The following is a 27176-nucleotide window of genomic DNA, read 5'->3' as shown; positions in this document are numbered from 1 at the left end:
TTTTTATTCATTTTTTTAAAGAAAATTAATTAAATGAATATGTTTCTTCAGCAAGGATGCATTAAATTGATCAAAAGATTTTTAAAAATCTATTTTATTGAGCAGCAAATGAGCATATTGTATTAGAATGATTGACTGGAGTAAATGAAAACTTTGATCACAACAATAAATTACATTTTAAAATATATATTCGAATAGAAAATTGCAGTTGTAAAAATATTTCACAATTTTACAGTTTTTACTGTACACTGTAAAAAATGTCTGTGATTTTAACGGTAAAAAACTGTGAAAATGCTACGGTAAAAACCTGTTACATGGTTAACGGAAAGTTCCTGTAAAATGTACAGGGAAAAACCGTAAACTGACGTTCCCAGAATTCCCTGCATTCCATTTCAAATTCTGTTTGAATTTGACGTTTTTTTCTTTGAAATAACTGTTTCTTCTTAGTTTTTTCTTATCGGTTATGTTTATTAGGGTTGTATGTTACATCTAATGTTGTTAAATTAATGTTTATTGCATATTTCAGTTTAATGAGTCTCACCATGATGGTGTTTAGTGCTTCTGTGAATGACACTGTGCACCTTCTGTATATGCTATTGTTTAAAAGTTGCTTGTGATGGGCTTTGGCTTATCATGTGACTTTCTCATCATCACCTGCATTTGGTGGATATCAGTGTATTTCAAAGGAACAAAACAGATTTCAGTACTTTAATAGGTTGGTATATTAAGATTATATCATTTAAAGAAATTACGGTTCTTAATTGTAAATTTAAGTTAAAACCGTAAAATCTAAATCGTTGCTACCGTATTTTTTATGGTAGAATTCTGGTAACTACAGCTGCCAGTTTTTTACCGTAAATTTTACGGAATTTTTTTTTACAGTGTATTTTTGATTAGATATATGCAGCCTTGGTGACCAGAATTATTATTCTTTCTAAAACATCTTTTGAACTGTGCATATTGTACTTATTTAGAACGACATTTTAAATTATTGATTAAATTCATTATGAATTATATTTTATAATGTAGGCTTTTACTAGCTGTACATATATATTTTCTCTTAAAAAATTTTTTTTTTCTCCAATCTGTTTTTATCTCAGTTTGTTTTTCAGTAGGTTACATCAGTTATGATCTGGGTCCGGCAGCAGATGGACTGTAACGGCGATTCTCCTGGATTCAACAACATCAGAAGGAGTCTGATTATTCTTCCCTCCTAACTGCCCAGGTCTCTGGACCCTGAAGCTTTTCCCCTGCATTCCTGCCTCCCCTAGCGTAGATCTAAGGCACTGCTTGGAGCTTAAACACCACAGGAGTGCCTCACGCCCGTGACCTTACCGCACCATGAGCCGAGTTCACTGGCCCATGTGAGATAAAGACACACTACGGTGATGGCAGAGAGACACAAACCAAAGTAAAACACAGGCCCTGAATGCCTAGCTGATCACATGATGCTCTGACATCATGGTCATGTGATCTCTTTGGTCTTTGGATCATTTGTATCCTTGTCCAGCAGCTTTTTGCCTATGATACTTTTTTACACGCTGATGCTGAGTTCACACTGCACAATTTTAGCCCTGATTTTCACTCGCTGACAGGTTTAGCGAAATCTCCGACAAATGCCCGAAATCAGAGGCAAATCGGTGCTTGTTCATGCGAGTGACAATCACGCAGTGTGAATTATCAAAGACGCCATCTGAGAGAATCGCCGTGAAATATTTGGCATGCTAAATATCTGATTACTTATTATTATCATCTGATTAACTTGATTTGAAATGAGTTCTGACTGAAAAATACATCGGCAATGACCTACAGCCAATGAGAGAGCAAGATGCAGGGCAGCAGGAAGTTTGGGGAGGACTTTTTATAATTATTATTATTAAGCAATTAGACATGTACAAACAACATGGCAATATCAATGCATTTTTACATTAGAATATACAGAACAGGTGCATGAAGAAATATATATATAGTATATCTAGATAGATGTAGATATAGATAGATATACGTATATATATACATACAATAAAAATAAAAGGAGGCTGTTTTTTTTTTTTTCCTGTAAATCATATTCTTCTATAAAGGACAAAAGATTAATTGCATTTTTCTTTTTCATCACTTTGAGGGCTTTTGTAGACAAGCTCATTATAAAATGCACAAAACGTTGGTTTCACTTTCAAGTACTTAGATATGTGTATATAACATTTTCCCAGCAGAATTAGGCTGTTACGAAGTCATCTTTGTTATTGTTTGTTCAGGGAGGACTTATTATAGACCACAATATCAGCGTGATCTTCTCGCGTGCGTTTGGTTATGAAATGTAGTTTGCGGACCAGACAGAGTTGTCGGCGATTCTTCTTTTGTAAAGTCATGCAGTGTTTAACCTCCTGTCAACAATGTATCATGCAATGTGAACACAGCAGCAACTGAACGCTACCCCAGATAATCGTGCAGTGTGAACTCGGCATAACTTGAAAGTGATCATGGTTCACAGTTTTGTCAGCTGAATGTGATGATGTACAATCACTGATGGATGCTACAGAATGTGACCTCTTGAATATTGAGGGAGAAGTTTAAAAATATATATTAAACCTTATGAATACTTATACTAGCACTGTTATGATGGAATAATCACTGGAATGGTAGAGTAGTTAACAGTAAGTTACAAAGTTAAATGAATCCCTTACAGACCAAACATGAATGTTCAAGGTTAAAAACAAGTTAAGATCTAAAAACAACATCATGCTGCCACTTACTTAGAGAATAATTTCAACTATGTATGTATGTGTGTGTGTGTGTGTGTGTGTGTGTGTATATATATATATATATATATATATACGTGTGTGTGTGTATACACACACACACACACACACACACAGATCTTGATAAACATTTTAAAGTAAACGCTGTTCTATAAAATTTACATAAAATATGAACTAATCTAATACAATTTTACTTTAATATTCAATTAATACAATTTTAGTTTAGAATATATAATTTTGTAATATTTTTAAATTATTATAATTATTCTCTCTAATTTAAAGCTAAATATAAATATTTAAAAAATATTAATTTTAAACAAATTAAAATTTTTAAATTAGTTTTAAATAAAACTTATTTCAAATTAATCATTGTTATTTTTCATATTTCTATTTAGCTTTAAATTTACATTTATTATTTTTTTTTTAACTTTAATTTGAATTTGGTTTATTAGTATAAAAAGTGAGCTTCCAAGGAAACATTTCTATTTTTTTTTTTTATCTATTACCATTTTTTTTTTTTTATTTAACCTTATATTATGTAGAAATTTAGATCACCTTATTTCATATCTGTTAGTGCATTACTCTAAATGCAATTTTTGGTTGTTTTTAACTAGTATTAACTAGTATTTAAGCTAAAACATTCAGGCTAAACTTACCAAAGCCTTTAAAATCCCCTGAAACTAAGGGAACAACATTACTGAAGACTGGACTTTGGAAGACGCAGTAAGCTTATGAATCCTATTTTAAACCTATACTCTTCAAAAACATAGTCATTCAACGCCATCAATGCCTACCTCTCTGTACATTTGTTTCAGATTATCACAGTCCATCCGATGAGAATGCTGCATGCGTGATTTTGTTCATGAGATATCATCACTGTTTAATCGTCTCTGTCTATTTGCACTGCTATTGAAGTGTGTGTAACCATAGTCTTCTGCAACTCAGCAGCCATTTGAGCTGCAAGCACAAACACACACACACACACACACACACACACACAGACACACACACACACACACACACAAAACCAGAACATTCCAGCACTGTCAGTTTTCAGTATGACTGTTAACCAAGACTAATGCTGCAGATGGATCACTAAAATGTCTTAACCTGCTGTTTCACTCACACTGGATCTCCTGACAAATGGTCCAAAGGTCTGGACAATCCCATCATGCACATTCGGAGACTCAAACTTACAACTTGAAGCCATCTAAAGTATTAACCATGTGGTGTAATGTTTTTAAAATAATTTATATGCATTTTTGACCATTTATGTATGGCTCAGTAGTCTCAATCTCATGTATTTAACTAATTAACTAATAATAATAAATAAAAGACAAAATACAATAAAAAAAATTATGATTAATAAGTAGCTGATTAGTGTCTTCCTGGCAAACAGCAATACAGCTTTACTGCATTTATCTATTACTAGATGCTATTATATGGTGTAACATTTTCCTGTTTACTGAATATAAAAATAAATTGATTTAATAAAACACTAGAAAAGTCTCTAGAAGGTGCTGTCTAACAAATCATGTTCATGTAGCCTAAATAAATAGCAAAAAAGGCCAAATATATGTTGTAAGATTTCCTCTTAATTTTAGGGAGGAATCATAATGTTGAATGATGCTTAAATGAAAAGCTATTCACAGGGACATAACCTCTTCTGCGAATCGGCTCTTTCAGATGGTTCGTACTGCAATTCTGAAATCGCGTCTATAATTGCATACACGGTTTAAGTTCTTTCAAATTTTGATTTTTGTAAAAAGTTGAGAGAACTTAAACGTTTAAGGCAACCAGCTTCAGCAGATTTTTGAGTTTTTTTAAGAAAACTCAAAAATCCGCTGAAGCTGGTTGCCTTAAACTTTTAAAGGGATCCCCAGGTATTAAGACATGTATAGCTTAAACACTATTTGAATAAAATAACAATAAGAAGAAATTTGCAACAACTGTTGGAGCGCTGAATGCTGCACGCACGCGCAGCGTTGTCAAGGTAACATTTTGCCTTTCCCTTCACCAAACGCTTATACGTGACAGTAATGCCCTACACCCTTCAAAGAACACAAGGGAGTAGGCCATAGGGATGCTCACTTCTGTTTGGAATTCGACCCAATAGCGCCCCCATACTCCAAAAACAATGTCCATTTTTTTTTAAATAACATACATTTTCATGGGTTTTCTACTTCATATTTAAATAAGAGACATAATTTACGTTATATTAATTGTGTTTTATTTACTATTAAACTTTTTCAAATTAAACTTGCTTACAGTAGTCTTAAATCATATTTCTTTCACTGACGAAAATATTTTGTATTACATGAAAATAAAGACAAATTTAATTAGCTTATTCGACTTCCGTTTGTATGTAAAGTCAAAATAAACCCCAACTTTGCTTTAAAATGCATCGCAAGATCTCCTAAGTGAAGATCACATGATCACAAACGGAAATCATGTTCGCATCGCATGTTCCCTTCGCTAACGGACTTCTGGAAGGGTCCTTCGTGAAGGGATTAACTTGTTCACTTTCGTTTGGAACGTCCCAAAAAATGGCGCCATCTTGGAACGGTCTACTTGATGTCATTCACCATACTGTAGGTTCACACAGAGCCATTGGGTTCGCAGACCGTCGGCTGTGCAGGATTGTGGCATCTTTCGAATATTCAGTGATTGACGACAAGTGGACCGCTACAATATGGCGGACTGCTTACGTATAGCGGCCCATAGAAAAAGTCGCTAATGAGGCATCTACGTATATATATCTACGGTAGGCCTGCTCTCTGAGTTGGTACTTCTTTTTTAATAAGTAATTAGCAACTGTTAAAAAAGTATGTTTAATATAGTATGTACTACATTCTTCATGTTGCCATAGTCATGTGACCTGCCTGCGTCAGTTGTGTTGCTTCAATGCCATTTGCTGCATCCGAAATAGCATACTCTCTGAGTATGTACTAGTATAGAGTATGTTTTATATAGGCTAGTATGAAGATAATCCAAACATACTGTACTACATTCATCATGTTATCATTGTAAGGTGACTTACCTGCATCAGTTGTGTTGCTTCACTGCCTTTCATAAATCCTCCTCTGTGGCCTCATGGGATAGTAAAGTGTCAAGACTTTTTGCCTTTTTTGTGATTTCACTCGGTGGCCATCTTTGAAACACCCTATATCTTTTGAATGGGGAAGCATCAAATTAACTCTCCTCAAATACCTTAAAAACCTTTATTTTTTAATCTAGCACCAGTGACGCAATGACTTTGCCATTTAGCCATTAGCTGTTTATTTGAGAAGGCGGGAGACATATCAGTGGACGGGACTGTTTTTTTTTTACTATATATATATTTTTTTATTATATTATATATATATATATATATATATATAATTTTATATAATCAGGTATTTATTTTTTTATTTTATTTTTTACTTATATATATATATATATATATATATATACATACAGACATAATTTTATATAATCGGGTATTTATTTTTTATTTAATTTTTTACATATATATATATATATATATATATATATATATATATACATAATTTTATATAATTGGGTATTTATTTTTTATTTTATTTTTTACTTATATATATATATATATATATATACACATAATTTTATATAATCGGGTATTTATTTTTTATTTAATTTTTTACATATATATATATATATATATATATATATAATTTTATATAATCGGGTATTTATTTTTTATTTTATTTTTTACTTATATATATATATATATATATATATAATTGGGTATTTATTTTTTATTTTATTTTTTACTTATATATATATATATATATATATATATATCATTTTATATAATCGGGTATTTATTTTTTATTGCAAATTGGAAAGTAATAACTAAAAGTAATTAAATGTGACGTTTGTGTCCAGGTACGTTATTTTCTATGAAATATTTTTAGTTGTTTGTTGTTTGTTGTATTCAGTGGGCTAATTATGGTAAGTATATTAAATAGCAATTCAATTAATCTATATTGTCATTTTACTCATACTTAAGTGTGCATATTCACTGTCTTGAGCCGCATTCATTCTACAGATTTTGAAGGGTGGAGTTGTGTAGTGATTGTTGAACTCTTTCTGGTGAAGGTTGGTTAAAGTGTGCTGCAATACAACACGAGAACTTTACAGCTTTACTGAGGATTAAAGGTGATTGTTTGTCTGACGCCTGAGGATCTGAGATGTTTGAGAAGGTGCGGAGGAGCGCGTATGATCTGAAGGAGTTCAGGAGAAGATCTGCACCCAATAGAGAGAAGAAGGTCAGACTGGGACCAGTTCCTGGTGAGACATCTTTACCGTCTTTCACACGGTCTGTGGTTTGACATTTCCTTCAGTTTGGAAACAGCATGAGAGTTTGCATTGTCCATGAAGACGACTCAGTGATTAAATATCATGTTTCCTGTTTTTTTTTTTCTTTACTTTTGCATCAGCAAATCTGTTTATCTGCAATTTTTATTAACACATTTAGCTATTTTTAAATATCTATTATGTTATATAAATGAGGAAAATATGTTGTATTATTTTTATATGTATTATTGTATACATAATTACAAAGGTTTCTAATTTATATTTTATGTAGGCTAAGTAATGCAGGGATATTATAGTTAACTAAAAAATTAAAACTATAAACAAAACACGTTTTTGTTACCTGAAGTACCTATTAAATATAACATATAATATAATAAAAATAAACTTATTTTATTTCAGTTAGTTTCCAAGGAAACGTTTATCATTTTCATTTAGTTGAACTAAAATAACTAAAACTACAACAGCTGTATAGACACACAAAATATAATAATAAAAATGACAAAAACACAACAAAATTTCTAAAACTAACAAAACTTAAAACAGAAAATATAATAATAAAAACTAATTCAAACTATAAATAATAACTTTATTAGTATCTCAATGATAATGGCACTGATGTAATCGTGTTTTCTTAGTTACTGAGAATTGCACTATTAATATTACAATTTGTGTAAATTTTGTAGTACACTTGTGCCATAAAAGTCCAGGCTAAAGGCAAGATAGACCTATTACTAGTTTATTTGGTTTCTGCAATCACTTTTGCACAACGTTCTGCCAGCAGAGGACAGTATAAACGTATAAAAACTTGTACATATATATACAGGTGCATCTCAATAAATTAGAATATCGTGGAAAAGTTCATTTATTTCAGTAATTCAACTCAAATTGTGAAATTAAATAAATTCAATGCACACAGACTGAAGTAGTTTAAGTCTTTGGTTCTTTTAATTGTGATGATTTAGGCTCACATTTAACAAAAACCCACCAATTCATCTCAACAAATTAGAATACTTCATAAGACCAATAAAAAAAACATTTTTAGTGAATTGTTGGCCTTCTGGAAAGTATGTTCATTTACTGTATATGTACTCAATACTTGGTAGGGGCTCCTTTTGCTTTAATTGCTGCATCAATGTGGCGTGGCATGGATTTGATCAGCCTGTGGCACTGCTCAGGTGGTATGGAAGCCTAGGTTGCTTTTATAGCGGCCTTCAGGTCATCTGCATTGTTGGGTCTGGTGTCTCTCATCTTCCTCATGACAATATCCCATAGATTCTCAATGGGGTTCAGATCAGGCGAGTTTGCTGGCCAATCAAGCACAGTAACACCATGGTCATTGAACCAGCTTTTGGTACCTTTGGCAGTGTGGGCAGGTGCCAAGTCCTGCTGGAAAATGAAATCAGCATCTCCATAAAGCTTGTCAGCAGAAGGAAGCATGAAGTGCTCTAAAATTTCTTGGTAGATGGCTGCGTTGACTGTGGACTTCAGAAAACACAGTGGACCAACACCAGCAGATGACATGGCAGCCCAAATCATCACTGACTGTAGAAACTTCACACTGGACTTCAAGCAACATGGATTCTGTGCCTCTCCACTCTTCCTCCAGACTCTGGGACCTTGATTTCCAAATGAAATGCAAATTTTACTTTCATCTGAAAAGAGGACTTTGAGCAACAGTCCAGTTCTTTTTCTCCACAGCCCAGGTAAGATGCTTCTGACGTTGTCTCTGGTTCAGAAGTGGCTTGATAGCCCTTTTCCTGAAGACGTCTGAGCGTGGAGACTCTTGATGCACTGACTCCAGCTTCAGTCCACTCCTTGTGAAGCTCTCCCAAGTGTTTGAATCAGCTTTGCTTGACAGTATTCTCAAGCTTGCGGTCATTCCTGTTGCTTGTGCACTTTTTCCTACCCAAATTCTTCCTTCCAGTCAACTTTGTATTTAATATGCTTTGATACAGCACTCTGTAAACAGCCACCCCTTTCAGTAATGACCCTCTGTGACTTACCCTCTTTATGGAGGGCGTCAATGTTCATCTTCTGGATCATTGCCAAGTCAGCAGTCTTCTCCATTATTGTGGTTTCAAAGAACAAGAGATACCTGGAATGTATACTGTAGGGATGGTCATTAATTGAAACTCAAATGTAAATATTCTAATATTTTGAGATACCATTTTTGACTTTCATGAGCTGTAAGCTCTAATCATCAAAATCAAAACAAAAAAACTTTTGAAATGTTTTACTTTACATGCAATGAATCTAAAATATATGACATTTTCACTTTTTGAAATAAGTTACAAGAAAAAATGAACTTTTTAACGACATTCTAATTTGAGATGCACCTATATATTTGACTTGTACTTAATCAAAACAACAGCTCATGTAGTCCTGAAACATGCTTTATTATTTGACACGGAATCTCATAAAACACGTGATTTCAAAAGATAATTAAAAGGGGAATTCATATACAGTAGAATCTCAAATGACATATCAATACGAGGAACTAACTCATTCGCTCTAATCTTCACTAATGATATTTGATCCGAGTAAAAACAGGTGTGTGGGGAATTACAATGTTTATTTTCCAGTTGAAACAAGTTAGTGAACTTAATCAAACTAACTGGATGAGGCTTGACACTCAATGTCAGCAGTTTCTTGTAAATGTCACACACATGGATTCATGCAGAAAAAAGGGAAATGCAGTGAAGAGGCGTCATGTGCACTGTCAACATACGTGATTTAGGAGAGCAGTGTGTGACTGGAGATCAGGTCAGTGTGTGTGCTTTCGTTTATTTGTTTTTCATATGTCATGTTTAGGCTTTGCAGTTTATGAATTCCATCTGCAAAACACACACACACACACACACATATATATATATATATATATATATATATATATATATATATATATATATATTCTTTGCAGATGAAATTCATAAACTGAAATTTATATCATAATCTTTTTTTATTATTTATTTAAAATGAAATAATATAATTAAAATATAATCAAGTAATTCATTTCATTTGCATTTTTGATATTGGGTTAGGGCTACATTTGATTTTTATAGATTTCTTATATCGTATAAAATTTTATTTCTTTATTTAAAATATAATTTATATTAAATTTGTATTTTTTATAATTAAGGTTATATTTTATATTTATATTTTATTTAATATTTATATATATTATTACATTTATATTTATTTATATAATTAAAATTTAATTATTTTTTATGTATATTTATATAGGATTAGGGTTATATATATTTTTATTTAGATCATTTTTGTTTATTTATTCTTTTAAAATATGACATTTAGTGTGTGATTTAAAAATCTTAGTCATGAAAATTTGTCAAGTGATTTTTGTGCAAACCGTTCACGTTGTTTAGGTTTTTCTTTGTTCTCATGACACTGAGAGCTCGTGGATGCAGCACTTCTCCTTATGAGGGTCTGTCGTTGAAAGCATCGCAGTGAGTGAGTCTTTGTCATGGACTCAGAGCGTGAGGAACTGAGATAGCAGACTGAGGAAGCACAGGCCTCCACAAACTCCCATTTCTTGAGAGAGATTGTCAACCCCAGTCAAATGTGCTGCCTTTATTTCAGCATAATTAGTCTTTTATTTATTAAGGGGGAAAAGGAATACAGTGGCAACGATAAAACAGCAAATAGACATATTTTTAAAGTTAGGAGAAACTAGAAGTTGGCAAAGTTTAGACTGTTAAAAAGTCTTAACTTTAAAAAAAAAAACAATATATCTGATTTAATGCACACTGATCTTATAGCGGGGCATGTTGTCAGTCAACAATAACGGCAATGAATCCAGATACTATTATAATGATTGAATAAAAAATTAATCAAATATTAGATGGAAAAACATCAACTTAAACTGACATAAATAATATAAAGCTAAATAGAAATATAAAAATAAATAAAACCCTAGTAAAAATGTAAAAAATCAAATGAAAATATAAAAATGAAAGGTAATTAAAAATATGATCTTGGATTCTGCTGTTTATTGCAGTGTTGTTAACTAAAACTAAAAATATTAAAAAAATATTTCTAGTAAAAAAAAAAAAAAAAAATTGTACTTTTTGTAACACGATAAATCAATGATTTCGCTATTAAAATCTAATAAAAATTTACTAAATTACAAATCACAGGAGAGAATTAAATTAAAACAAACTAAAATTAAAGTCAAAACTGAAAATATAAAAATAAAAGCAACAGTGTAATGCCAAATATGATCTTATAGCAGGGCATGTTGGGCAACTAAAAATATAACTTGTTTGTTTTTTTGCTGGTTTTTATTGTATTTGTTATGCTTGTATTTTTTTAATTGTTTTTGCCATGAACAGCCTACGATGCTGACATGGCATTAAATAAATATATGCTACGACTACTACTACTGGTAACTAAAACTATAAAAAAATATGTTAGATAATTAAAATAAAATATTAATATAAATATTACACGGAAAAAAACTTGAACTGAATAAAAAAGAAAGCTGACTAAAAGAATAACTAATAAAAATGACAAAAAGCACATAACCTAATTATGTCATATTTCATAAATGATATGTATTTTGTTGTATTTGATGCTATACTGTACGTAAAACAGTAAAACACAACTTTTTGTGACACAATAAATCTATGATTTGGCTGACAAATATTGTAACAAATATAAAACGATTGTGACAACCTGCCTCTACCCAAAAAGCACACAAATCCGCATTTAATGAATTTTAAGTTAAATATATGCCACCATACCACCACAAAAAATGCAGCAGTGTGTTTTCATAAATCTATAATCACAGAATGGTGTTCAAGAGGATGTGTGTTCAAGTGCACAGGAAGCGGCGCGTTTCACTAAATGCATCCTTCAGATGGCGCTTTCAGTTAAACTCTCATTCAAATGAGTAAATGGTGACACTTTTAAAACAAGTTCAAAATTTAAAAACATAATCCATACATTTTACTGCATAAAATGAAACCTAACAGTCTGTGCTGGCAAAAAAATGTGCTCAAAAACATCTCAAATCACTTCAGGTCAAGTTAATTGGTTTGCCTGGCTTTGCAGAAGTGTGTGTTGTGTGAACTTCTGTTCTGTGTGTGTGGACAGGAGATGTTGGATGCGGCGGCCAGTGTGACGTTACGGACGAGAGTTTGCTGAATAACCCGAGCTCAGTGTTGAGAAGGTCTACACCGTCTCAATGCCTCCTCCGCCAGGTACAGCAGCATCAGACCAGTTACTAACCACATATCTGAAACACCTCACCTTTTCTCATTACAATGTGTAAGACTCCTTTTAATAACTGGAATTCAGAGGTTTTCTCTGTAGTGCTGTTTGACTGTAAAGCAGCTAGGAGCACAGGAAGTGATGTTGGAGATAATGTAGGTTGTTTAACATGAGCTCGGCACTGTGGGCTTTACCCACAAACTCAACCTCCTGTAATAAAAATGAAAAAAATACTAGTATTCATGTATGTAGTTATAAGTGAAATGGCAAATACTTAAAGCAGAGTGTCATGCTTTACATCTAGAACTGTTTTCCCACATTTATTTTTGTGTAAATATAATAAATATGGTTTTATTAGCTCATTTTCATTGAGACAACATTTGTACTTTTAAGACTTAGAAATGAAAATGAAAAAAGTGTAAATATAAGAGTAAATTAAAATGTATGTATAAGAGGTTTTATGTAGGTTTCTCATAATTTATCCTTAGATCTTAAATATTGAGGTAGAAATCATTTTTTTAAAATGATTTATATAAAATGATTTAATTTTTAATTATTAATTTAAAAAAATATATGAAATTATTTAAATGCTCAATTTAAAAAAATGTTTATTAAAAACATCAATAATGTTTATTAATTAATATTAATAAATATTTAAATTAAATATTTTAAATTATTCAAATTAATTATTAATTAATTATTATTTATTCCTTTTGTAAGACAATAAAATGGGTGAAAATTCTATTTAAAATTTTATTTTATATTATAATGTTTTATTTTTTAATAATATAAATTACATTGTTGTAAAAAGTATTATTAAAAATAACACATTATTTAAAATGATTAACAATTATTTATTTTACAATGATTGAACTTATTAATTATCACATGTGTGGGTTTGATTACTGACCCATACTTGAGTTTGATTATTGCAAAAAGCATAATGAAAAATAAAAATACATTATTTAAAAGATTACTTTTAAAATTATTAAAATGGTTGTATCGTTAATTTAGAAATGAGAAATATCACATGGGTTTAATTACACTGACCTCTGCTGTTTGTTTTGGAAAAAAATACTTCCTAGTCACAGATGATCACAAAATACCTGTTATAAAGCGTCTATTTTCCACTATAGTTCTTCCGAAAGCAAAATTTCAGTGTCCAGTGAAGGTTTCAGCTGGAAACATCATGGACGAGGAGGAGATGATGACAAACATAACCCGAGGAAGAACCACAGTGATCTCAAAATACCACAGAAACATTGACAAGAGGTGTGGAGGGTTTTATTTGTGTGTGCATAAGAAACTATACGCTTTTATGTATTAGCACTAATAAAAATTTAAATTTAATCATTTAAATTATTCATTTGAAATGCAAACATTTTTACATGGGGATTTTCACCAAAAAAAAAATTAAAAATAAAATAAAAAAAATAGTCAAGCAAACAACTTATAACTTACAATTTTTTTAACTACTTGTAATGTAATGACCCTAAACCAGCTTCATGAGGTGCATCCTGGGTTGGGTTTTTTATTTTTATTTTTTTCAAGTAAATAAGAAAAAATAAATACATTTATTTTAATAAAAATATATATTTTTTGTCATTTTTTTAACCTTTTAAGTTGTAAATAAAACAAAGATTATTGGAATTTGTTTTAAAACAAAATAATATTACAGTCTTTACTATTACAATCCTTAAAAATGTCATGTTTTAATTTTTAGTTTAGTTTGTTTGCACAAGAATAAATATAGACAATAAAAACAAAACAGTACAATCTCTATGTTGTGCAGATAGAGGCAGAAAACCCAAAAGGGATTATTTAAAGCCTCAACCTAAACAATAAAGAAAACAAAAACAACTTATGAAATTAAGGAAAGAGCTAAATTATAATAACAAATATGTAATTGTAAATGACTGCAAATTAATTACAACATATGTGACCCTGGAGCACAAAAGCAGTCTTAAGGCGCTGGGGTATATTTGTAGAAATAGCCAAAAAACATATGTATGGATATGCATACACATATGCATATAACGTGTGTATGGGTCACAATGATAGATTTTTCTTTTATGCCAAAAATCAGTAGGATATTAAGTAAAGATCACGTTCCATGAAGATATGTTGTAAATTGAATACCCTAAATATATAAAAACTTCATTTTAGATTAGTAATATGCATTACTAAGAACTTCATTTGGACAACTTTAAAGGCGATTTTCTCAATATTTCGATTTTTTTGCACCCTCAGATTCCAGATTTTCAAATATTTGTATCTTAACCAAACATGGTCCTATCATAACAAACCTACATCAATGGAAAGCTAATTTATTCAATCTCAATTTAAAAAAATGGACCCTTATGACTGCTTTTGTGGTCCAGGGTCACATATGTCAAAAACCCAGAAATATTGTACTCCAAAAACAAACCTTACATGGTCCATAAAATGCATAAAGAACAAAAAACAAAAAGTAATGAAATGTGAAAACTGTTTCTGTTGATCCTACACCTGATGTATCGGTGTTTAAGATGACGAGAAACATTGTTGACTAGTATCATACGTTCACACTTCATAAATAGGACAGTGAAGGGAAACTCACCCCCTCATTTTCTCTCTGTAACCCTCTGCTCTGCCTTTGAGACTTTCACTTCCTGTTGAAATGACACGCTATTTGTCACCTAATACTCTCTCTTCCAGCGTCACCAAAGCTTCATCAGACAGTTCTCCACCGGAGCGCCTCGTCGAAGCCCCCGTCTGCACTCAGTCGTCCTCGCAGGACTCCGGCTGGCACGTCTGGTCCGGCTGGTGGTCAGAAGAGGTCAAAGGCCACACTGAGTTTGGAGAGCAAGAGACGGACACCAAACATCTCCCGGCTCCCTCAGTAGGCAGCATCAGCAGGAGTAAAAGAGCTCTACAGGACCACGAGGACGAGACTCAGGAGAACGTCCTAAATGAAGAGACGCAGGACATGGAGAAATATGAAGACAAACAAGTGAGACGTCACCAGCATCACTATCACTAGTGCTTACACTTTGTATTAGTGATTTGAATAAAGGCTGAAGCCTAATTATTAAGCATTGGTACGACCTGTGGTACAAACATAAATGGTAAGCGATTAGATCTGCATTTTTGGACTGTATATAATAATATGAGTGAATATTATTATCATTAAGATAATATAAATAGCATTTATCTGAATTATTGCAAAATGTGTTTAGTAAAAAAAAGAGAATACATTGTTTAAATAATTACTTTTAAAATGATTATAGTTATTAAATTATATTTGTAACTCATTAAAATTATTAAAATTATTTTTTAATTATTAAAATGTACATTATTTGTTTTTAACATTATTAAATTGTTTGTTTTAAAATGACTGAAAATGCATAAATTATTAAACATTTACCTGTGAGATGAAAATTCATAGATTATTTTATTAAACATGCTATCTGAGATGATAAAATGGGTGAAAATGTATATGTATTATTATTGTTTTTAAATAATATAAATTGTATTTGTCCTAATTTTTAAAAAATATATATTTTTATTAATTCCTTATTTAAATTATTACTATCGGGCAATAAAATTGGTGAAAATGTATTATTATTATTAATTATGTAACATAATTAGCATTGTATTAATGTATACATTATTTAATTTATTACTTTTAAAATGATTGCAACGATTAATTTAATTAAAAAAATATATAAAAAAATTATAAATTATTATAATTATTAAAAATGTAAAATTATTCAAAGTAATTTGTCGTAAAGGCTTTAGATAAAAGCGTCTGCTAAATTAATGGACGTAAATGTAATGTGCACTGTGCAGTCCCTTGAAAAAGGGATGCAAGCCGTATCTAGAGACCAAAATATCCCAGAGATTTGGGATGTGGACTCTTTTGACCAAAAACTGTATCTTGGGAAGCACAAAACAGCATCCTGACAGCCAATTACATTACCCTAGCATCTTTGAGAAATGTGAAAATCTTATTAAATGCTAGCAAAAATGTTCATTATATTGCACATCATAATGTCAGACTAAAGCAGTCTTTGTGTGACTGGTATCAGATATTTTTATCAGAAGTGGCCCACATGACCCTGTTTTTTCCACTCAGATAGTGTCGTTTTACTCTGAATGTTAGTGGCTTTCCAGCAGCAGACATTACCTAAGTTACATTACCACAGAGACGTGTCATGCTTTCAGATTTAATAACAGAGGAAATAACAGGCTGTTTTCAACAGGAGCAGATCAAAGAGCTCAAGCTCTATAAGATAGCCAATGAGCTCCTGCAGACGGAGAGAGCGTACGTGACCCGGCTGCATTTGCTCGACCAGGTCAGTCCATGCTCTTCACTCACTTTCAGCTCTTTAAAATCTGTCTTCTCTGCTTAAACTCTTAAAAAAGTTTTTTTTTTTTTTTATTGGCATCGATGGAATCCATGGAACCTTTGTAGAATTATTTAAAATGATTACATTATTTAGATTATTAATTTGAAAATTATAAAATTACTCTCATTATTAATTTTACAGTTATTAAAATATTTAATTGGTTAAATTATTATTTTAAAAATGACCATCTATGGTTCCATGAAGAACTTAAAACTTTAACATCCATTTTTAAAGTTATTAAAATGATTGAATTAGTGATTTTAAAATGATCAAATGACTTGCATTATTAATTTTACAATTATTTCAAAAAGAATTATTACTTAAATTATAATTTAAAAAAAATATAATCTATGGTTCCATTAAGAATTATAAATTATATAATTATTTAAATTAAGTTACCTAAATTATAAAATTTAAAATGAGCATTTAAATGATTAATAAATGTTTAATTGTTTGTTATTAATTTTAAATACATTTTAAATTCATGATTATGATTTAAAAAATTTAATAAAAAAATTAAATGATTAATTTAACATTATTAAATCACTTGCATGATTAATTTTAAAATGATCATGTATGGCTCCATGAACATTTAACATCGCTGAAGCCTTTTTAAAATTATTACAAATCATTACATGAATTAAATTATTAATTTTAAAATGTATTTATTTAAATGGTTAATTTTGATCATAAATGGTTCCATGAAGAACCTTTAATATCCATGAAACCCTTTTAAAAATTTAATTGCTAAATTGTTATTTGCTTATTCAAATTATTAATTTGAAAATGATTAAATTAAAATATTAAATTTAAATGCAATTTAATTGTTTTTAAAATAAATTATAATTTTTTTTACTTTGTATTGTATACAAGTTCTTTATAATGGAATGTTTTTTTACATTAATAAAATGTTCTTCACACTAATAAAAATGGTTCTTTTTAAGAAATGATCACTGAAAGGCTCTTTGGAGAACCAAAAATGCATTGCTACAAAAAGCCATTTAGAAAAGCTTTATTTTTAAGAGTGTGCATGTGAAGTGTGTACTGCGTTTCTGCAGGTGTTCTGCGCTAAACTCACAGAGGAAGCTGGGAAGGGGACGTTTCCTGTTGAGGTGGTGAAGGGCATCTTCTCTAATGTGGGATCCATCTACACCTTCCACAGCCAGTTCCTCCTGCCGGATCTGGAGACGCGGATGAGCCAGTGGTGAGCGCCGATTCATCTTCACGCTTCTCAGATCTCACACTCACTCGCTCACATCTGCGTCCTCCTGCAGGGACTCCACGCCCCGCATCGGGGACATCTTAGCACAGCTCGCACCCTTTCTCAGGATGTACGCCGAGTACGTGAAGAACTTCGACAGCGCTATGGACCTGCTCAAACAGTGGACGGAGCGATCGGCGCAGTTTAACACCATCATTCAGGACATACAGGTCTGTGCGTGCATGTTTATGTGGTTTATGAGGACACAAATTTGTATAATGACATGGGTATGACAGAGGTATTACAATATGAAGGTGGTTTATGAGGACACTGCCTATGTCCCCGTAATTCAAAAGGCTTAAAAAACATACTAAATGGTGTTTTTTTGAAAATCTAAAAGTGCACAAAGTCTCCTGTGAGGGCTAAGTTTAGGTGTAGGGTTGGTGTAGGGCAATAGCACACACAGTTTGTTCAGTATAAAAACCATTACGCCTATGGAGAGTCCCCATAAACCACAAAAACCAACATGTGTGTGTGTGTGCTTTTACCTGAAAATAACAAAATAAATAAACTTCTACAACCAAGTACTCATCACTGCCTGAACTCTTATTCTACCACTTTTAAAAGCATTTTAGTCTGATTTTCCAGTTAAATAGCTAATATATCAAATAATTTAATTTCAGATTTTTCCAGTTCTATATCTATCAAAATAATATAAATTAATTTGGAGATTTTCCAGTTAAATAGCTAAAAATCTATACAAATATAAAAATAATTTGGTGTGATTTTTCATTTAAATAGCTGCAAATATATACAAATATTATAAAATAATTAGGTCTGACTGGCTAGTTAAATGGCAAAAAAATAAAAAAAATAAAAATATATATATATAAATCTAAAGGACTAATTTTCCAGTTAAATAGCTAAAAATCTATACCAATATCAAAATTATTTGGTGTGATATTTCATTTAAATAGCTGCAAATATATACAAATATTATAAAATAATTAGGTCTGACTGGCTTGTTAAATGGCAAAAAAATAAATAAAAATAATATATATATATATATATATAAATCTAAGACTGATTTTCCAGTTAAATAGCAAAAAATATATACAAATATCAAAATAATTTGGTATGATTTTTTTTATTAAATAGCTAGAAATATATAAAAATAATTTTAAATAATTTGGTTTGGTTTTCCAGTTAAATACCTCAAAATATATAAAATAATATAAAAGTACTCATCACTACCCAAACTTGTATACATTTTTTTTTTAATCTGATTTTCCAATTAAATAACTAAAAATATAGAAAAATTATCTAAAATAATTTGTCAGTATTTTCCAATTAAATCGCTGAAAATATATAAAATAAAATAATATAGAAGTGGTTATCACTACCTAAACTCGTGTGTGTATATATATATATATATATATATATACTGTATATATATAGAGAGAGAGAGAGAGAGAAAAGTATAGCTATACATTTATCATAATATTTAAATTTATCATAATATTTCAAATTAATTTAAGCTTAATAAAAAGTTTATTTTTTTCCCCCCAATAATTTTCTGTATGAAAATCCAAGATGGCATTCCACATTTTTCAAAATGGCATGACCTTCAAAAACTAGATTGAATATTACAATATCGAGAGACGTTTCATTGTTTCATAGTTTGAGATGCTGCTAACGATGAGCTGTTTTTGTGTAGAGTCAGGAGGTGTGTGGGAATCTGACTCTGCAGCATCACATGCTGGAGCCGGTGCAGCGGGTTCCTCGCTACGAGATGCTACTCAAAGACTATCTGAAGAAACTCCCGGAGGACGACCCCGACCGCAGCCAGGCCGAGAGTGAGAGATACACGCGTTTGGTTTTGCTTTTCTCACAATTCAAGCAACTGATATGTTTACAAGGACGTTTTTTATGTTTCAAGCACAGTAAACGTATTTTGCACTGTTCTGTGAGCAATTGAACGTGATCGTTTGAGTGTTGTTTAGTTCCCAACTGCTTTCAGTTCCATAACTGGATGAGTCAGCTGAGATATCACTTCTCCTTCTCGTTTCCAGAGTCTCTGAACATCATCTCAATGGCTGCCACACACTCCAACATGGCCATCCGCAAGATGGTGAGAGACACTTTCACTTGACCTCCTAGATTAGTCAGACCAAGATGGCCTGTTTCCTGACTCCGTTTATGATTTTCATATCGTGGTTGTAAATGTGATTCGATTGCCACTTTCTCTATTCAAACTATTTTTTACATACATTTTTTAAGAGTCAGTCCTGAATTCATTTGAAAGTTTTTATCCTTATATGTGACCCTGGACCACAAAACCATAATAAGGGTCAATTTTCCGAAGTTGAGATTTATACATGATCTGAAAGCTGAATAAATTGGGATTGGACAGTATTTGGCCGAGATACAACTATTTGAAAATCTGGAATCTGAGGGTGCAAAAAAATCTAAATATTGAGAAACTTGCCTTTAAAGTTGTTCAAATGAAGTTCTTAGCAATGCATATTACTAATCAAAAATGAAGTTTTGATATATTTACTAGGAAATTTACAAAATATCTTCATGCAACATGATCATTACTTAATGTCGTAATGATTTTTATAAAAGAAAAATCAATCATTTTGACCCATACAATGTATTTTTGGCTATTACAAACATACCCCAGCGACTTAAGACTGCTTTTGTGCTCCAGGGTCACATATAGGCTTTTAAATTGCTTTTATATAGTATTTCAACTTGTTATTCACCCTGAAAATGCATTGCATTGCATTGAAATACCAACCAACCAACAATCTGACCCTACAAGTAATTAGTGTTTTGCTCTCTATAAAGTCTTCATTGGTTTTACATGCAAAATCTCTCTGCGTGTTTTCCAGGAGAACCTGAAGAAGCTCATGGAGATCTATGAGATGCTGGGAGGTGAGGAGGACATCGTTAACCCATCCAACGAGCTCATTAAAGAAGGACAAATCCTAAAGCTGGCCGCCAGAAACACCTCGTCCATGGAGAGATACCTTTTCCTGGTTAGATGCTTCTTACTCCGTATTTTTGGCTTGTTTTCCATCTAAACATTGTTAAATCAAAATACATTTACTTGCAGCAAAACAAAGCAGAAATCACTTAATTTAGATGTTTTGTCATTATGCTTCTCAAGTAAATGTATCGTGATTTAAGAATGTTTAGCTGAAAAACATGACAAATTTTTATTTTTTTGGCAGTGTGTGCCGTCATTTGGGAGTTTAAACCATCCTTTTCTTTTTACAGTTTAACAACATGTTGCTGTACTGTGTGCCCAAGTTCAGTCTGGTGGGCCAGCGGTTCACTGTGCGCACGCGGGTCGGCGTTGAGGGCATGAAGGTGCTTGAGACCTCCAATGAAGACTATCCTCACACTTTTCAGGTGTCGGGTAAGGAGCGAACGCTGGAGCTGCAGGCCAGGTGAGGGCAGATCCATGCAGATATAGAGAGCAACATGTCTGTTTTAGCTCATAATGACTGTAGCTTTCCATTGTTCACAGCTCAGAGCAAGACAAAGAGGACTGGATCAAGGTATCAGTGTCGTTCAGTTGCTCAAAGCTGCTTTAAATCTGAATTATATGAATGTAAGAATCAGGAGAGACTGGTTTCCGCCACAGAATATAAAAATAAAAAAGGTAATTGGGGCTTTTTATCTTACAATTCAGTCTCCTTTTCTTGCAATTCTGAGAACAAGAAGTCTGAATTGTGAGATTAAAATTCGCAATTACCTTTATTTTATTATTTTGTGGCAGAAATTTGTGACTTTCTGTCTCACAATTCTGACTTTTTTCTCAGAATTGCAAATTGATATCTCATATTTCTGTTTTTATCTTGTATTTTGAGCTTTTATCAGAACTGTTAGGGGAAAAAAGTCCAGAGCTGTGAGGAAATGTCCAAATTGTGAGAGAAAAAGTTGAAATTACCTTTTTATTTTTATTAAATGGCAGAAATAAACTTGTGACTTTTCAGACAGAATTGTGAGAACAGAATTGTGATATTTAAAAATTTTCAATGTAGGCTGTTTGCTTTCTAGGCATTCCAGGAGACCATTGAAATCTTTCAGCAGAAGAACGAAACATTCAAATCAGCCTCTAAAGAAGTGGCGGATGAGGTTTCTGTAAGTAGAAAGAGCAGACTGGTCATGCATAAAGACGACTGTGGTGGGGGTCGAGGGGGAAATCTTCCCTTATCTGTGCTCATGTGTTTTCCAGAAAGAGGAGTTGGGGAAGAGAGCCCCGCGCTGGATTCGGGACAATGAAGTGACCATGTGCATGAAGTGCAAGGAGCCCTTCAACCCTCTGACCCGCAGGAGACACCACTGCAGGGCATGTGGATACGTGAGTTTGCATGTACACGTTTATCAGGAAATCTAAACGAGCACTTCCTGTTCGAAACTCAGACCGTTTTATTGCGCTCCAAAGATGAGGTAATGTTTTGAAATGTGTCTTAGGTTGTGTGTTATAAATGTTCAGACTACAAGGCATCGCTGAGGTACGACGGCAACAAATTAAACAAGGTTTGTAAAGACTGTTACTTCATTCTGACTGGAAGAGCAGATGCTGAGGAACCAGTCAGCGGGAAGAAAAGAGGAATTCTTGAGGTATGTCTTATTGATGTTTTTTTTTTTTTTTCTGTTTGCATGAACCATTTTTGAAATAATCTTGATTTCAGAGGTGCAATGAGTACCTGAAAACCATATTTGAGTCAAAGTACTTTACAGTGAAAATTACTCCACTACAAGTTACAAGCCACTAATTCCAAAACAACTTGAGTAAAAGTCTGATTTTAACAGTACTTAAGTATTTTACTTATACTAAATATAGGCTTGAAGAAGCTCTAATCAAAGAGACAAGGCAGTGAAAAACTGTAATGTTGTGGAGAAGCTGGGGAAAACAGGCAGAGGCAAAGATCTATGTGCAGGTATTTAATGGAAAAACTAGAACAAACAATAAACCAAAAACCAAAGGGAGCATAGAACAGAATGAGAGGCAAACAGACAACCATTACATTCAACAACTCACAAGTAACTAAAGAAACACTAGAGCTGTATATACACAAGGGGCTAACAAGCTTAACAAATCAACAAGACACACCTGGGGGCTTCATAAAACAAGTTTACCAAACAAGCCAGGCTTATTTCAGTTAAGGTCATTGCACACTGAGTCCGAAATTTTTACACGTTACACACTGCCTTCTAAACTTTCGTCCGTCATAAAAAATTCGGATCGGGTTCGATTTTCTGCGTTTTTCGCATCCGTAGCAAGCAATTTGAGGTGTTTTGACAATTCAGAGCCACCGTACAAGCGAAGGCCAAAATCCAGAATGGCGATTGTCAAGTTCATCCACTTCGTCTCTCAGGACAAATCACTGTAAAGAACCTTGCACACCGAGTTCACTTTAGCACTAGCAACGCATCAAACTGAGCCCCTGACATCCTGAAGCAAATTTGGAATCATCCGTGATAATCCCCCTGCTCCTTAATAAGGGGGGGGGGGGGGGGGGGGGGGGGGGGGGGAATCTCAGGATTGGATGGACCCAATATTTCCTTTCTTTTTCTCTTTTTAAGAAGCGAGAGGACAACAAAATCATCCTCACTGCTTTGAAGACTCCATTTAGTACTGTTTTGCGAATTTTTTCGCAACGGATTAATACGCATCGGACTCAGTGTGCAAGGTTTCTGTCCATGACGAATTTTTAGGATAACAAATATGAAAAAACGCATATGAAAATTTCGGACTCAGAGTGCAATGACCTTCAGTCTGACTTATTTTGAACCAAATAAACTGACAATAAGTCAGACTAACTGAAATAAACCTGGCTTATTTGGTAAACCTGTTTTATGAAACAGGCCCCTGGGGAGACTAATCAAGGGGAACCAATGACCAAACTGGCTACAAAAACCGTGGGAGACAGGAAGTGACATAAAAGTCCAAGAGAAGGCACAGAGAACATGTAACAAAAACAAGAAAGAGTTGATTTATGAAGAGAGCAATCACATTTATTTTCTAAACCCACAAAAAAAACCTATATCCCTCAAAAAGGTCTCTTCAGTATAATGAATACATAAAATAATGTTAAGTACAATTAAAAAGTGAAAGCCTTCTTGCACTGGATGTGCTGGTTTGGGCCTCGTTGCCAGCTGCAGTCATGTCCTCATCTCATTTATAAAACACCTATAAATCACAAATACTTGCTAAGGAACTCACATTCACATAAAGTAGCCTTTTTGACAAGTTAATGGCAAAATGCACGATATAGTACTTTCAGTGCGCTGCAATTGGTAATATCACTTCTTTTGTATCAGAAAAAAAAACAGCTACAGAAAAAGGTAGGTGCCATGAAAAATGTAATGTGTAACTGCAACACTCATTGCTAATGTAGTGGAGTAAAGAGTACAGTGCTTATTCAAAAATGTAGTGAAATAGAGAGTAAAACTAGCTAATATCTTTGATACTCAGTAAAACTACAGTATCCAAGAAGATACTCAGTAATTAATTACATTTACTCAAATACTTTACACCTCTGCTTGATTTTTCGTTTTCTCCTCTTGACCTTTACCAGATTGAAGCAGCTCAGGTCTCAGGAAACAGTTTCCTTTGTGGCTTCCTGCAGTACAGTACAGACCGCACTAAACCGTGTCAGAGGGTCTGGTGTGTGATTCCGCAGCACGACGCGCTTGTGCTTTACCTATATGGCGCTCCACAGGTGAGAGATGCAGTCGATGTAGTCGAGCTCACATGCATCAGCCTTCAATGAAATGGAAATGACTACAAAGTAATAATAATAAATGCTTCTAAAAAACACATTTTGTGTAGCTTGCTTCACATTATGTTAGCTTGATAAAGCAATGCCCTAGCAAACACTCAGATCACCTTAGTAACCACTTAGCAACACCCTAGCAACCACTTAGAAATCACTTAACAACATCCTAGCCACCATCTGAAACATTAGCAGTCATTTAGAACACCTTAGCAACACCCTAGCTTTATTAACTTATCTAGTCTACTTTTAAATATTAAAGGGGTAGTTCACCCAAAAATTAAAATTACCCCATGATTTACTCACCCTCAAGGCATCCTAGGTGTATATGACTTTCTTCTTTCAAATGAATACAATTGGAGTTATATTAAAAAAATAAAAAACTTTATAATGGCAGTGAATGGGTGTTGAGATTTTGAAGCCCAAAAAAGTACATCCATCCATCATAAAAATTACTCCACACGGTTCCGGGGGGTTAATAAAGGCCTTCTGAAGTGCGTTTGTGTAAGAAAAATATCCATATTTAAGACTTTAGAAACCATAATCTATAGCTTCTGCTAACTGTTGCACACGCGTTCACGAGTGAGTGGCGTTCCAGCAGATGCTGTAGGACATAGTTGTGTAAGCTCCGGTGAGAAGTGACAAATGCAGAAGTCAAGAGGAGAGAGCAAAACAAAACACTGGTCATGAATTATAAGTACAGAATGAGGATTTGTAGAGACAAATGTCAGAGGATTTCAAAATGAGCCAAGAGGAAACTTTGCTGTTAAACAAAACGTGGTTCTCGTGAGACTATAGCATATTCACACCGGAGCTTACACTAAATCTACGTCCTACATCATCCGCTGGAAAACCACTCTCTTGTGAACATGCATACGATAGTTAACATTAAGAAATTTTTTTACACAAATGCAGAAGGGCTTTATTAACCCATGGTGCCGTGTGGTACACTTTTTTTGAGCTTCAAACTCTCAACCCACATTCACTGCCATTATAAAGCTTGGAAGAGCTAGGACATTTTTAATATAACTCTGATTGTATTTGTCTGAAAGAAGAAAGTAATATACACCTTGGATGCCTTGAGGGTGGGTAAATCATGGGGTAATTTTTGGCCTTAAATTATTCCGGTTTCTCTTGGACTTTGTTCTCAGGATGTCAAAGCCCAGTGTACCATCCCGCTCCTGGGTTACCAGGTTGAGGACGTCCAAAGGTCTGTGGATCATCCTCCCACCAGCTTCCGTCTGTGCCAGTCCAAATCTGTCCACTGCTTCACTGCCGACACGGAGGAAGTGAAACTGCGCTGGCTAAAAGTGATACGCAAAGCTGTGGTCGGGGAGATGCCAGAATGCCAAACACCAGTCGATGACGACCTTGCCAACGGTTGCCATGAAGGCGTGCCTGATGGCACCTGAAAAGACAATTTTCCAGCTTTTGCACTGTTACATGTGTAACTCAGCAGAATAGAATGTATGGATTATATTACTATATGCAGTCAGTTGAATAATATCAGATATTTTAATGCATTATAATGTCGATCTCAATCAGACTGGCAAAAACATTCAGTGTGTGATTATTTAAATCATTATATTGTCTTAGTTTACAAAAGTTTGTTTGCAGACCAATCTCGGCAAAGTCCAAATTATGCTTTGAGATGTATTAGTCTTTCTGTGACATCATATTTTATGTATATTTTAAATTTGTAATGTTAATATGCTGTTTGTCATTGTCACTGTCCCTAAGATTTAAGCACTTTATTGCTTTTTGTAAACTAGGACATTAAAATTAATTAATAAAGGTTAAGCTCCATCGCCTTAATCCTTAGCCCTCTCTGTATAGCTACCATCTGAAACCCTAGAGACCAATTTCAACACCTAAACAACACCCTAGCAACCAGTAAAAATATTGTAGCAACAACCTAGGTAATATTTGAAACCTTAGAAACCATTTGAACACTTGAAGCAACAATTTAGCAACCACTCAGTACTTCCATAGCAACACAACAACCATTTGAAACACTTGAAACCACCTTAATGCAACCAATTAGAACACCCTAGCAACCACTTAGAGCAACATCCTAGCTACCATCTGAAATCCTACAAACCAATTTGAATAAAGCAAACACGCTAGCAACCACTCCAAGCCTAGCAACATCCTAGCTACCATCTGAAACTGTAGAAACCATGGTGACCAACTAAGCAACAACCTGGCAACCATTCTGAACACCTTAGCAACCACTCAAAACACCTTTGCAAATCCAGCAACCAGTCTTCAGTTTCCACGCGTAAAATAGAGCAACTCACAAGAAATTACACCATCAGAAACCCAAGAAAAGCCATAACAACATAAATGGTCCTTTTCAACGGTCTTCATGTCAGTATGACGTTGTAAAAATATGAATATACAATAAAGCACACAGAGAAAATGTTAATGTGAATCCTTCTGTTTGAATACTGTGTCAAAA

At 33.1% G+C, this 27176-nt stretch overlaps 1 protein-coding gene across 2 annotated transcripts; it reads left to right on the top strand.

The window, feature by feature from the left end:
• The first annotated feature begins 9726 nt into the window (after window positions 1-9726).
• Window positions 9727-27141, top strand: LOC306861812 (FYVE, RhoGEF and PH domain-containing protein 4-like). Of its 2 annotated transcripts, none has more exons than XR_013783510.1 (17): window positions 9727-9860; window positions 12210-12316; window positions 13463-13598; window positions 15024-15318; window positions 16571-16663; window positions 17776-17921; window positions 17992-18148; window positions 19636-19774; window positions 19991-20049; window positions 20816-20962; window positions 21204-21376; window positions 21457-21487; window positions 21990-22073; window positions 22168-22293; window positions 22407-22876; window positions 24518-24661; window positions 25867-26528. XR_013783510.1 is itself a non-coding variant. In XM_079404300.1 (17 exons), the coding sequence occupies exons 2-17, from the start codon at window positions 12301-12303 to the stop codon at window positions 26125-26127; spliced, it is 2157 nt and encodes a 718-aa protein (XP_079260426.1). In that variant the 5' UTR covers window positions 9727-9860; window positions 12210-12300; the 3' UTR covers window positions 26128-27141. The 2 variants fall into 2 exon arrangements, 1 of the variants encoding a protein (XP_079260426.1); XM_079404300.1 differs by having other exon boundaries at window positions 22407-22556; window positions 25867-27141.
• The last annotated feature ends 35 nt before the right edge of the window (window positions 27142-27176 follow it).

The sequence above is a fragment of the Barbus barbus genome, assembly GCF_936440315.1.
Source record: "Barbus barbus genome assembly, chromosome: 42".
Lineage (NCBI taxonomy): Eukaryota > Metazoa > Chordata > Actinopteri > Cypriniformes > Cyprinidae > Barbus > Barbus barbus.
Note: the sequence above shows the minus strand (reverse complement) of the source record. Positions and strands in the feature narration are given on the sequence as shown.